Genomic DNA, 14,098 nt, shown 5'->3' with positions numbered 1-14,098 from the left:
GTCAAAAAGGATCCCCTTATCTAATTCAAGAAACTGACAATGCCAATCATCCCAATTTGACTGAGAGTCTGCCATGAGAATAATAAACCTTAGGACCCAATAAAAGTGTAGGTTAATTCTTCAACATGTCATGAGTGACAGAATATAGTTGGAAGGATCAGATATTGCACGAAACCAAGTCAGAATCAAGGCCTAAGTTGGAACAAAAAATTGCGACAGCAGCAGAATTAGGTTTTATTTGCAACTTCTGAGGGATTTATTCAACCTTAAAGACCAGATAACAAAGGAACGCATTTAGCATTATAAAGAATCCTAATTATCCTAAGAATCCTGACGATTTTGGCAGCAAAAGGGGAGGATAAGGAGAGCAGATGCTAGTTGAAACATGGTTCGAAAAACATTTCCTTCTTCTTTGCTTTTGTCAATCTCTAGCAACCTTGAACTAAACTCCTGCCTTATTTAAAAGGGATATACACCATTCTATTTAAGATTGCGATAAACTTACAAATATCAAACCAAAATAAATTGCAATGACTCAATTCTCAACTAACTTAATGTCAAATGATCAAATTGGAAGTAAAAGTATTGAATTAAAATAAAGAGTGGAAAAAAAAATTAAATTAACCCTGACCAAACCTGGCAATCCATAATCCAGGTCATGCACCCCCACCAAAATTAACAACATTTTATTTCCAATTTTGTTTTTCATTTAACTATACCCTGACCAGGCCACTCAAAAGGAGAAATTTACTTAGTGTGACCCACTTAAAAGCTCAAGTTGACTTGCAACATAATTATCTCAAGAAAAACCTGACAGAACCTAGTATAAAATTTGTTGATTTTTTATTAAAAAAACTAAAAATAATGCAGTTTTGATCTTTTAAAAAAATAAAGAATTTGTTTTTAGTCATCCTGGATCACCCGGGCTGACCCTTCTAACCCTTTCCCTTGTCATTGTCCCGAGTTGAGTTTGATAATTATAAAAAATACATTAAACATAAACATAAACATAATAATAATAATAATAAGCAAACAAGCCAAGAACACGAGTCAATCCACACATTTTGCTCGAAAAACATGATTTTAAGGTGAAATAACATCTAATGTAAACTCCCCTCGTCAAATGAAACTTGTGGACACCAAATTGGTTTTTGTAGCCAAAATCGGTGTCAACCAAAACTTTTTTTCTCTATTACCAGAATTTAGCCATCTCTCTCCTATATCTAACCAGGGATTGAAAAATAAAAAAAATAAGATTTTGTATCAAAATTGAATTTTAGAAATCTTGAGGGACTGCAAAGGTATTATTGGGAAAGAAGAAGGACTAAAGTGAACTTTTGTGTGCAAACTTTGAAAGTGCCATCCATTTTATTTTTATTTTTCACTTCAATTCTATATCTTTTAATTTTATTATTTTTTAACAATTTACCTTGAATTGTTTCCTAAAAGGACTATCAAAATAAAAAAATGAATGAAAATAAAAAACACTTAGTGCTTAACGAGTCCATGATGCACACATTTTAAAGTTTTTATTAATTATCCACTGCTTCGAGATTATAAAATCTAACATCAAGCAAGATTATAAGTTTCAAGTTGATTATTAAGTGCTATAATTTTATACATATTGCAATCAATATTAATATTTTTGGAGTACAAAAAGATTACATTTTTTTAAAAGAAAAAGGATTAATATTTATATACACTAAGGAAATGCCATATCTTTTTTTAATTAACTACTAATTAATAAATAATTAATAACCATAAATATTTTAAAATTAATCAATCTTAATTATTTTATTTAAAATATATTAAATCTCATATGGTAGATCTTTATTAAATCATTTGATTTTTATTTACTAAAAAACTATGTAATTTTCTATTATTATTTATTTTTTACTTATGTTTTTATGGTATTTGTGTTTTTTTTCAAAGAAAGAATTCATTTATTTTCTTAGAGAAAATATGAAATTATTTAAAGAAATTATTTAGTTGAAGTTATGTTCTTAATAGTAATTTTAATTTAAGTGCTTTTACTAACATCAACACATCAATTTATTGTCAAATAAAGTGGCCTTTTTAATCTCATAGCATAACATATTTATTAACATGATGTTAATTTAATATGCTATGTAGCCAATCGGTTGGTTATATGTGAAATTATTATATTTATGTAAATACATATTTATTATTAATAAAGGCTTAATTTGTCTTTAATATTCATATAATATTTTATTTATGAATCTAATATTTGATTTATGAATCTAAAGTAAAAATAAAATCCATGAGACAAAAATGCATTGCAAAGAAAATTATAAAATTGTTATAATTATGAGATTCTTATTACATCAAAACATTGTTCGTAAAATATTCCTGGTCGAAGTTATCTTAAATACTGGACATTCATTAGAATCATAGAGGTTGATACATATTATGTTATTTTTTTATGAAAAGAAACAGTTGTTCTGATAAGCTGATGTATAAGGGATATCTAAAACTAATATGTAGTTGCTTGTCATAAGACATATATACTGAACTTACCCGCATGTGAATTCCATATGGAGAGAACAACTATATCTATGAAAAAACTCACGTGACGGTTGTGTAAGTAATCATTAGACATAAGATCGCTAAGTTATCTTATATAAGGAGTGTTATATTTTAATCACAAAGTTATCTAAAGATAACTATCAGAGAATTGTTTTTGTAAAACACGAATAACAGTATGTTATGAATATAATAAACTTGAAAGTTTGAAAATAATATTCTTATTCTTGATTTCTCTCTTTCACACGATCAATCACATCTAAAACTATTTTTCATAGAGATTATTTGTATGGCTTAAACATAGGCTTGATTAGTAGTAGATGCTCAACCAAACTTCTATATATACTAGTATTTCATCATAATTCCGGACAAAACAATCTTTATAACTGTTTGATAGTGATGCTAGATCCTTCTAGTAAATTTGCACTTATTAAAATTGATATAGGCTTGTATTTGGTGCTCTAATTAACTTCAATTAAAAGGTATTGAGCTTCATTCTATACATCATTCATCTTCTAGTAAATTTTTACTTATTAAAGGGGTTTTCCTAAATTAACTTGTCATATCAAGCATAATTAATTGATAATCTTTATTTTGTTTTTTGAACAAATTTTAATCTTAATCTAGTTTTATTAAACAAATTCTGTTATTTTGCCCAATACATTTATAAAAATCATTAAAATAATTGGAACTTGCAACCAAGTCAGAACAACTCATTTATTTCTATATTTCAAATCCATGACTTGTTACTTTTCAAGTGCAAGTTATTTGTTCTATTTTATATATATATATATATATATATATATATATATATATATATTGTTAGAGTTTTTGTTAATGTTAATGGTTGAAGAAAAAAAACAAAAAGAAAAGGAAAAAAAAAGGAGTTACTAGGTTATTTATTGGGCATGGTGGTCTATTATGAAATTCAAGTAGACTTTCGAGTAAGGTAAACACGGTTGTTTTAGAAGATTGTGCAAGACTTGGTAACATTTAGTTATTGTGATAGAAAAGACATAGACAATGGAGACAAAAAGTGTGTTTAGTTAAAGAGATAAAAACATAAAAATAAATATGTTTATGGAACAATTTTGGAGTGGATTTTTATACTTTCAAAACATGATATATATAGGGTATGTCTTTAGAGACAATATTTATTTTTTTATTCCCAAAATATCCTTGTAAAAAACTTTTAATTCTAAAATTATTCAACTAAGATATATAAAAATAAAAATAATTATTATTATAATTTTTAAACCCAACTCGAGGGTTGTTCCGGAGTAAAGCCTGGGTCACAGATTGGGTTGACCCAAGTTAGCTTAAGAATAAATTAAAAACCTGATTTGGGGGTCGACCTAGGGTAATGTTATGGTCACGAGTGGGGTTGGTTGTTGACTTGGGTTACAAGAGGGGCTGCCCATTGATTCGGGTCAATGTAAGGCCCGAGTTAGGTTTCAAGAGGGTAAACCCGGGTTGACCCAAGTTAATGTAAAATAAAAATGATTATTATTATAATTTTAAAACTTGATTTAAAGGTTAACCTAGGATTTAAGGGTCAACCTAGGATAAGGCTTGAGTCACGGATCAGGATGGTCAACCTGAGTTAACCCAGGTCAATGCAAGGATTAATGTTGTTATTACTTTGTTTTAAAACCCGATTCGAGGCTCCATCGAGGCAAGATCTAGGTCGCGGGTTGGAAGGGTCAACACTGGTTGACCCGAATAAACACGTGAATAAAAATAATTATTATCATAATTTTAAAACCTGACTCGAGAATCAATCTAAGACAAGGTTCAAGTCACAAGTTGAAAGGGTTTACCCAACATACCTATTTAAAAAAAAAAAATCAAAAAAACCTTATTTTAACCAATTTTTTTTTCAAAAAAATTAACAAGTTTTTGACCTATATTTTATTTTGGATTGATTTGAGTTTTTTATGAGGTCTGGTTAAGTTAAACCTTTCTTTATTTTTTTTTAATTTCAGACCAGCCCAACCAACCCCCAATCAATCTATTAAGTTAATCTTGATTTTATAACTTAAATTATTATAATATTTTTAATTTTAACACTCAACTAAAATAAAAAAATATATCTAATTATTGTTTTAAATGTATAAGTTTTACAGTAATATATTTATTAAAAATAAAATAAAATTTTCATATTTTATGATATTTTAAACATTATAAACAAATAAAATACAGAAATAATCACTCTTTTATATTTCACTATTAAATCCTCGTATTTTTTTTTATCTTTATTTTTTTTTTCTGGAAACAAGAACAAAACACTGTACAAGAGAATAAAAGACCTTCCCTTCCTGGAGCCGAGGATTTGTGAGGAACGAAAGAGAGAAGACGGCAAATTTGAAAGAGTGCGGCTGACACTTAACGAATCAGTTACATAAGAGCAGAGATTATTCTTCTAAAACTAATGAAAACAACAAAGCTAAAATAGAAATGGCGAACAAACAACTCCATATATTATCTTCAAGATCCAGATCTCCAATCCTCCTCTTCACAATCTGTCTTTTCGCCTTTTCTCTTCTTTTCGTACTCTTCTCTCTGTCCACCCGTCACCCATCAGCCTCTTCATACCCTAACACTAACCCCAATCTCTCTCTCAAACCCGAAACCTCCTTCGTCGCTTCCCTCGAGCACTTCCTCGATCACAAATACCCGAGATCCTCCTCCTCCTCTCCGTTTCCTACAGTTAGCGAAGAGGATGTGTCAAGATTCGACGATCAAGTGTTTTCCAAAGAGCGCGATCGATTTTACAGAGAACCCTACTACCCGTTGGATTTGCCAATTAGGGTTTACGTTTACGAGATGCCGTCCAAATTCACCTACGATTTGCTTTGGCTGTTTAGAAATACTTATAGAAACACTGATAATCTCACCTCTAATGGCAGCCCCGTCCATCGATTAATCGAACAGGTATGATTGCATTTTATCATTATCATGATCATCATCATCAGAGTAATTTATATTTTTTTGTGGAATTAATTATAGTATCTGTGATTATAACGTGCGTGCAGCATTCTGTTGATTACTGGCTTTGGGCCGATCTGATTGCGCCCGAATCGGAAAGGTTGTTGAAAAGTGTGGTGAGAGTTGAGAGGCAGGAGGATGCGGATCTGTTCTACGTGCCTTTTTTCACAACTATAAGCTTTTTCTTATTGGAGAAACAACAATGCAAGGCGCTTTATAGGGTGTGAGTGATGTTGCAATGTTTTATGATATCTACTACTTGTTTTCATTATGCATGTGCATTTGATATTCATGTGTCTCTAGTTTTCATTACGAGAAAAATGTTTGGTTTTCTTGTAATTTCTGAATGCCTTTTATTTCAAACTGGACTGTATTTATATGTTAGTAGTTATGTTGTACTGTGTTTCTGCCAACAGATGTTGGCATGCTAGATACATCTAGAGCAATATTGAATTATTGATACGATAATGAGCAGCATGATAGTTTGAACTCACTGCTTCTTACTTTTCTTCATGCAAGGGTGAGCTAGAGAACCTAGGGTTTTAAAATGTATCTCTGGAGGAAAAAAAATCCTTTTTTTGAGTTAACCCTGAAGATTATGTACTTATATTATAAAGGCGTCCTTTAGGAATTGAAAGGTAAATTAAGAGTATTACTTAATCTGTAATATGCAAGTTCAATTAGAAATATTGTCTATTTGATAATGAAACCTTTCTGTATTATGAGCTGTGTTTTTCCCGTTATTGGTACCTGACTTGGAATTTGTTGACATTATAATGTCATTTGATATGGTATAATGTTTGAGTTGAATATTAAGTTTATTTATAAAATGCCAAGACACTGAATTGGACTTTTGAAATCATGTTTATGGCTTGAAGTTCCATGAAATGTGCAAATGTGCCTGTTCTTGTTTGGAGAACCCTTTTTGTTGAGAATGAAGCTAATTAGCATTACCTCTGCATTCAAAATTATAACTCTGCTATCTGTGGATATAGGAAGCTCTGAAGTGGGTGACAGATCAGCCTGCATGGAAACGATCGGAAGGAAGGAATCACATATTTCCTATTCATCATCCATGGTCTTTCAAATCTGTTCGTAGATATGTCAAAAATGCAATTTGGTTGTTACCAGATATGGATTCCACAGGGAACTGGTGACTATATGGCTTAACTAAGAAAGCTTGTCTGCATTTCAGTATTTGACTGGTTATAATAACTGCTAATGATCATGTAATCTGCAGGTACAAACCAGGACAAGTTTTTCTGGAGAAAGACCTAATTCTTCCTTATGTCCCCAATGTGAATTTGTGTGACACTAAATGCATATCAGAAAGTGAATCAAAGAGAAGCACCTTGCTTTACTTTCGTGGGAGGCTTAAAAGAAATGCAGTAAGTTTTTTGTTCAACTAGTTAAATTTAAACAGTGGTTAAGGCCAGATGAGTTCCTTAAGGTTGATTTTGAGTCTTTGCTGGTCCAAATTAATGTATCAATGTTTATTGAATCTATTAGCTGCTAGATTAGTGTTTTTCTAATGTGAGGTGTTCACTATTTCTTTAATTTCCATATTCGGTAGAAATAGTAAGTAGCAGGGGTGCATGTTTTTCAGTGTATGGTTCATTTTTTCTGTTGGCTAGTTATAATTTTTTTTGGTGCTTCTTTTTTCTGAAGTACTCAAATTTTTGTCTTCTTATTTCACACTCCAATTTCAAATAGGTGGACTTAACAATACTTAGAGCTTATATATAGACATGTAATAGTCCTGGTTTTCCTCATATAAATAAATAATATCATAGAACTTAAGATTTTCCTATACATGAAGATCTTTCAACTCAAAAACCCATTTTCCTCTTCCTTATTTTTTTTTAAATTTCTTTTAATATAGTTTTAAAAAGTTCCTAGTGCGAAATAGCATTGATGAATTTTTGAACAAAACTTTGGAAACAGAGTGCAGTGCTCTTGGTATGATTTTTTTCTCTCCCACAATCTTGATTTTCAACTCTGGAAAAAATTAAATTCTGTAAAGTAGGGTTTGCCAGCTTGCTTGACTATATGATGCATAATGTACTGATTCCGCTCATGTTATCCTTTGGTTTCTGGAATGAGGTTGTCTATTTTTTATTGATTGGAATGTGATTGTCATCTTTCATATGCTAGCCTTTATTGTCTTTTTTGTTTGCCCATGTCTATATGTTTAAGATGTATTTCCTTGGTCAATTGCATTGTTTGTCTAGGGTGGGAAGATACGTGCCAAACTTGTAGCAGAACTAAGTGGTGCCGACGGTGTGCTTATAGAGGAGGGGACAGCTGGAGAGGGAGGGAAAGCAGCAGCTCAAATTGGCATGCGCAAGTAAATACATTGGTTCCTTGGCTCTCTTTATCAATCTAGCTTTTATGTGTAGTTTTCATTAATTATTGAGTTCTCCTTTGTCACAGGTCCATTTTTTGCTTAAGTCCAGCTGGTGATACACCGTCATCTGCCAGATTATTCGATGCCATTGTCAGTGGTTGCATACCAGTTGTAGTCAGTGATGAATTAGAGTTGCCTTTTGAAGGAATACTTGATTACAGAAAGGTATGCTTCATTTTTGGACCCCCTATTATTATTTCCTTCTACTCTATGCATCTTTTGTAAGCTATAAGCTCAGATAAGGCCACTTATTGTGTAGGTAAGTTGTCAGTAATTTGGTATAATACTTGAGAATCTATTGCAGTAGTTATTATGTGGAGATATTTTTACCTGCTATGTCAGTTGAGACATGTCTATTTGGGCATTTAAGTTGATAGGAAATTTCAGTTGAGACATATCTATTTGGGCATTTAAGTTGATGGGAAACTTATGGATATGATCATGTTCTACAACTATAAAATAGAAGCCCTATCAATTACTTACAACCCATGCTGGACATTTTATTTGTTTGGTTTCTTTTGTTTATGAGAGTTATCACCTGGATTGTTGTTCAAACAGATCCCTATATAGCTAGATTCAGCCTTTGTGGATGAAAGGCACTATTGTGGAAAGTTAATATTGTTGCTTTTTTATGGGTTCAGGGTTTTTTCTTTCTTTCTTTTTCTTCCCTATCTGTCCATATCCCAAACACCTATCATTTTCTTTTAATTTATCATATTTTGAAAGTCTAGGTACCCTCTGATGTTAAGGGATTTATTTTGACAGTGGTGCTGAATAAAATTAATATAAATGACTTCTTGTCATTTATGAGCCATTTGAAGGCTCTACTCCTTGATATATTTGTGTTAGATGTCATAAAGCGGGAGCCTTAAAGCTATCTATTTTTACGTTGTTCAAATTGCTTGGGACATGGCATGCATTATTTTGCTTTGGTGGTGAATCGTGGATGTTTTCTGAATAAATGGTGGATATGTTAACCTTAGTTGTAACTTTTGGGTTTTTCTTTTCTTTTCTTTTAATAAAAGGAATGATGCTAAGATATTGTAGAGTTATCCTACGTTTGTTGTAATTTTATGTGTTTGGATAGGGAGGAATGCTAGAATCTTCAAAAATCACTTCAACTCAAGGCAAAAGTAGCGATGTCCTTCATTTAGCATATGGGAACCATTATTATTCAGAAAAGTATGTGATTTTAATTTTATTTCTTTCTAATTCTGCATCAAGAAGGACAAAACCCTTAATTCTGGTAGCTTACAAAAATCATATGTTACATGGAAATCTCTGCGAGGATAGGGTTTTTTCATGTATCTTGCAAAACACATTCTTTGTGGGGACACGAACAATCTTTAGGTGAATTTTATTATATATCTAATTTATTTCAGATAATGACTGTGAGAAGAAAATAAAAGATGCTGTTTTTTTGTCTTAATGTTTGCAATTTTGATGGATTAGATTCTTACAAACATATATAAAGCTGATTTGGAAAATGAGAAGTTGTAGCTGATTTGTGTTATGTTGCTAACTTTAAAATAAACGGCCCACCCAAAAACTATATATTGGGTAATTGATGAGGCCTCCAACCCTTTCCCTTGCTATGCAGATAGCTTTATTTGTTTCTTCCAGTGATGCTGTACAACCAGGTTGGCTATTGAAATTCTTGAAAAGCATTAGCCTTGCTCAAATTAGGGGAATGCAAAGAAACCTTGCCAAGGTTTGTGACTATTAAAGTTTACATAATTTCAGATTTCTTTTATTTTTTTTGTTGTTTGATTGTACAAGTGAATGATATCTTGATTTTCATAGTTCTTTTGCCAATTGAAATAACCAAACCTACAAAATACCTTCCCAACCAACCTTTATTATCCACTGCTATTATAGCTTTGGTGGCATGTGGTAAAATGGTTGGGTGAACATGCATTTTTGGACAATTTTAACCCTTGGGTGCCATTTGGACCTTGGAAAATGATTTAGGCCATGTTTGTATGCTGAAAAGTTGTTTTTTTGGAAAGTAGTTTCTATGGAAAGTAGATTCCTGAAAAGTGGATTATTTTATGATGTGTGGTAGTGTCATGAAAAATAAGGTGGAAAATAAGTTATTAATATTTTTTTTGTTCAAGTTTAGTAAAAGGATGGGTACCAAATTTGACAAATGAAAAAGTTGGAGAATGAAATTGAAAAAAATTCTAATTCGTAAATTACTTCAAATAAAACAAATAGTAATAAAAAAAATGAGGGCAAAATCTGACATAAAAAAGTTGAAGGATGAAGTTGAAAAAAAATTCAATTTCATAAATTATTCCAAATAAACTAAATAACAATAAAAAAAATGAGGACCAAACTAATAAATAAAAAAATTTCAATTAAAAAAAAGACGAGAAAAACAAATAACAATCAAAAGAATGAATATATAAGTTGATATAAAAATTAAATCAAATCAAATTCCTTTGAGAATTACCAAGATAAAGTCATTGAAAGTCTTGCTAACCCGATCAAAGAGCAGCCATAGGTTTCTCGTCTCTTATTTTGCACTAGCCCTACATATTGCATTTAATATTTTCGGTGGGAATGTTTGATCCAACTCTTGAGTTGTAACCTAGCTAAGAAAACGCGTGGAGACTAGTGAGCGAAAATGAAGAAAGCTAGATTTACCTTCATCTATAACGCGCGCCTTGCTCGCGGATTAAACAAATGTTCGGATATCGAGACTAACCCTTCGATGAGAGGAAAAGATTGAAAGATGGAGACTTGGCTATAGCATAAGAGAAAGGAGACTGAGGTTGAACTGGATAGTGCATGTCAGTCAAAAAGGTTGCCTTCCTCAATCTTATGGAGTGAAGGGTATGGTAAAATGACCGCGGAAGTGATGCTTTAATTTAATTAAAAAAAAGGAGCTAATCTGGGATTCTCCTTTCCTAGCCCAAATTAAACATTGACTTCTTTCTAGGCATGACATTCCAATGAGCTCTTACCATGGTAGTAGTCTATTTATCATTTTTGGTCTTCCTGTTTTTTCTTTCATTGTCGGGAGTAGGCTTTCTTGTCCTCCTTTATTCTAAATAGGAATGCCTATGAATTGGCTTCGAGTTTTCATATTAATTTAATGTCAAAATTCTCCTCACTTTCCAAATGAAATAAAACCAAAGTCAAGACAAATTAACATGATAATAGGGGAAACCCTATGATAGAATCTTTTAGGTATCTGCCTTTCTTTTAAAGGATATTTTTGGAGTTTTGTTGTAAATAATCAACTTTGGTGGTTCTTTCATGAGCTAGCAGAGATGACACCAAAAGCTCAGTGGCTTTCTAAATGATGGAATTGAAAAATAAATATAAAAAAAAATTCAAAACAAAATATATAGCAATAAAAAGGTTGATGATCCAATTTGATATAATCAATAAATAACATGATATTTTATAATTTTTTTGAGGAGATGAGAGAGGAGGAAGGAGAATAAAAAAAGCAGCTGAGGCTCAATTGATGTGACGCCCCATTGGGAAGAACTCGGTGAGATGCTTCAAACGCTTCTTCGGAAGCCAATGTTTGGTTGACGAGAGGCATTGCACGTAGTGTCCAAAAAGCACGGGTGCCTCCTATACAGTGGTGTGGGCATGACATGCACCAACCATTTTTTTCTTAAATAATATTTTATCTATATCAAAATACCAAATTGCCTTCAAGTCTACTTGATAATTACAATAAAAAAAGGATGAAATAATGAAAAAGCTCCTAAACACTAGTTTAACAAATTTTGCTTTTAATGATAATTTAGTCATTTCACTTTATTTTTATTTGCAGCTTTTGGAAAGTGTATTCTGTCTAAAATAAAAGGTAAACACTTTTTTGGAAATTAAGCTAAATTTTTCTTTGACCAGAAAGTGTTTTTCATTGAACAACTTTTCTAATGGTAACAAACATGAGAAAGTTTGGAAAATGATTTTCATAAAAAAAAACTTGGCCTTAATTATTCCTGCTCGCTTTTCAAAGATTAAATTGGAGCAGGGAAAGATGATACTTAAGCATTTATTTTCCCTTGTACAAGTGGAGGCAACTAAATGCTGATTATTCTTTCTTTGGGCCTGTGTAATCTTTTTTGCCTGTATTCAAGTCATTCATACCTCAGCGAAAACTTTTCTTTGTTTTCTACATTTGTTTAGTTACTCATCTCTTTGTTTATTAGTTCTCTTTGTATTAAGTTTTATTTTATTAATCTTTATATTTTTGTAATGCATCTGATGCAACTGTTTCTTATACTTCCATTTCTTTCAGTATTCAAAGCACTTTATTTATTCCAGTCCAGCTCTACCCCTAGGACCTGAAGATTTGGTTTGGAGAATGGTTTGTTACTCTCTCCCACTGAAAAAGTCATATATATATATATATGCATGTATATTTGTGTGGATTGCTAATAATTATGGCAGGCATGCTTTCAATATTGACTGTTACAAAAATTTATGCTATTCTTCTTTTTTCTGATAGCATTATTCATTTCAGTAACTTGTTCCTTTATATGCTTATTTGACCTGTGCTCCTGTTCAGCAGGGTTTTTGGCAAACTATCCACATTTTTGTTAAAACCAGTTTTGTGAAAAAAAAAGGAACAGAAAAATCTTGCAGTTTGTGGCTATTCCTACACCAGTAATTATTTAGCAAATTGTAGCCATTTTTCAAAATGTTGTGTAAGTCAATGTCTGCTCAAATAACAAATGTACTCTTACATAAAGATCTCCTTTTGTTGCAATCATGACCTTTTTCTATTTGGTCAAAAGACCAAAAGAAACAAAAGAGCATAATTATTGCTTTATTTTGACAAGATGCAGGAGAGATTCGCCATTTTTGTGTCCTCAAGCAATTCTGCTGTTGTTTTAGATAGTTGTCCCCTCAAGTTTTTAAAATTACTGTCCATTATTACAAGAGCATAATGCCTGTAAAAATTGTTTGAAAATGATAGTGTCTTTAGTTGAAGTTTGAGGACATGTTTCATTTTCATCTCATATGCAAACAGATGGCTGGTAAACTGGTGAACATCAGGCTTCACACACGGAGATCACAGCGTGTGGTGAAAGAGTCTAGAAGTGTATGTGCTTGTGATTGTAAACGTGCCAACTTTACAGTCCCGGTTCTTTGATAATGCAAGGCTAAGTTCTCTCACTCGCATATTGAAAGTGATTCTTGTTTGCACCCATACGAGTATGTTGGCATGTAAGTTTTTAATGGTTATTTTATATTTTAACTATATGGAACGGCAGCGGATAATGAATATCGATTTGTGTTAAAGATCTTTTTCAATTTTCTCCCTTTTAAATCCAGCTATTGAAGAATTTGTATTGCAGAGGAATCTTTGATTTACTTAGGTAGTGTAAGGAGTATAACAATCTCTGATTCATTTTTTTTCAAGTCATGGCCTTCACATTATCCATCTTTGTTGATTTTGTGTAAGATTATTTTTTACCATTGAATTTGATTAAACAAAAAAAATTGAGTGTAAAACTAAAAATCATAAAAAATGAGGAAAATAAATAGAAAAGAGGAAGAGAAAAGAGATAGTGCTTTGAATTTAATACAAGCAACTATTAAATGAAAGTTGTGATGAATTTATAGATACCAAAATCAAACTATTTTTTTAGAATAGTCTGATATGCTGTTTTGAATTTTTAAATCTAAAATGTTTCCATTCAGATTCTGCATTGATTGGTTGTTTATAAGTGGCTTCTGAGCTTAGATTTATGTTTAGAAGGATTAAATGACTATTTAGATGTTTTTTTCTTAAAAATAATTTCTAAGGTTATAAAATCATGATTTCTCAGGTTATCCCTAGTGACTCTGTATAGCTTGAGCATTCAAATTCTGACGAGTAATGAAATTCTGATGAGTAGTGTAGAGCATTGTTCTAAAACTTGGACCGGTCCAGCAGTTGAACCGTTTCTTCTCCTTGTTCCTGCCTTTTTTAATTCAGTTTTTGATTGTTGCTTCTCCCAAAGCTCACTTTTTTGTTTTTTGATGTGTGTTCTTTTCCATTTATTATCTGCCACTTTGGCGATTGTTTTTTTCAATTTCTATGATTGCGACGAATCTTGCCTAAACATCTTAGTGTCAGGTGCCTCCATTTATTCTCTTCTTACTCTTATTTTTCTTTTGGATTGCCTTTACTCTGCATTTTTG

The 14,098-nt window shown here is 31.6% G+C and overlaps 1 protein-coding gene across 3 annotated transcripts; it reads left to right on the top strand.

Moving 5' to 3' along the window:
• The first annotated feature begins 4,823 nt into the window (after positions 1–4,823).
• On the top strand, positions 4,824–13,351 carry LOC133668495 (probable arabinosyltransferase ARAD1). 3 transcript variants are annotated; one of them, XM_062088383.1, is made up of 9 exons: positions 4,828–5,478; positions 5,580–5,753; positions 6,528–6,685; positions 6,773–6,920; positions 7,764–7,879; positions 7,966–8,104; positions 9,540–9,650; positions 12,207–12,275; positions 12,942–13,351. In XM_062088383.1, the coding sequence occupies exons 1-9, from the start codon at positions 5,002–5,004 to the stop codon at positions 13,062–13,064; spliced, it is 1,515 nt and encodes a 504-aa protein (XP_061944367.1). In that variant the 5' UTR covers positions 4,828–5,001; the 3' UTR covers positions 13,065–13,351. The 3 variants fall into 3 exon arrangements, with proteins under 3 accessions (XP_061944369.1, XP_061944368.1, XP_061944367.1); XM_062088385.1 differs by lacking the exons at positions 12,207–12,275; positions 12,942–13,351 and adding an exon at positions 9,027–9,121 and having other exon boundaries at positions 4,824–5,478; XM_062088384.1 differs by lacking the exons at positions 12,207–12,275; positions 12,942–13,351 and adding an exon at positions 11,736–11,780 and having other exon boundaries at positions 4,826–5,478.
• The last annotated feature ends 747 nt before the right edge of the window (positions 13,352–14,098 follow it).

This window comes from Populus nigra, chromosome 11 (assembly GCF_951802175.1).
Source record: "Populus nigra chromosome 11, ddPopNigr1.1, whole genome shotgun sequence".
Lineage (NCBI taxonomy): Eukaryota > Viridiplantae > Streptophyta > Magnoliopsida > Malpighiales > Salicaceae > Populus > Populus nigra.
This window is presented reverse-complemented; position numbering and strand designations above follow the sequence as displayed.

What these genes read in the sequence shown, in the direction of transcription:
- LOC133668495 (XM_062088383.1), top strand. Translation starts at nt 5,002, where the DNA reads ATGGCGAACAAACAACTCCATATATTATCTTCAAGATCCAGATCTCCA. An exon ending in ATGGATTCCACAGGGAACTG is followed by an intron (nt 6,686 to 6,772) that starts GTGACTATATGG and finishes TGTAATCTGCAG; the next exon opens with GTACAAACCAGGACAAGTTT. An exon ending in AAGATTTGGTTTGGAGAATG is followed by an intron (nt 12,276 to 12,941) that starts GTTTGTTACTCT and finishes ATATGCAAACAG; the next exon opens with ATGGCTGGTAAACTGGTGAA.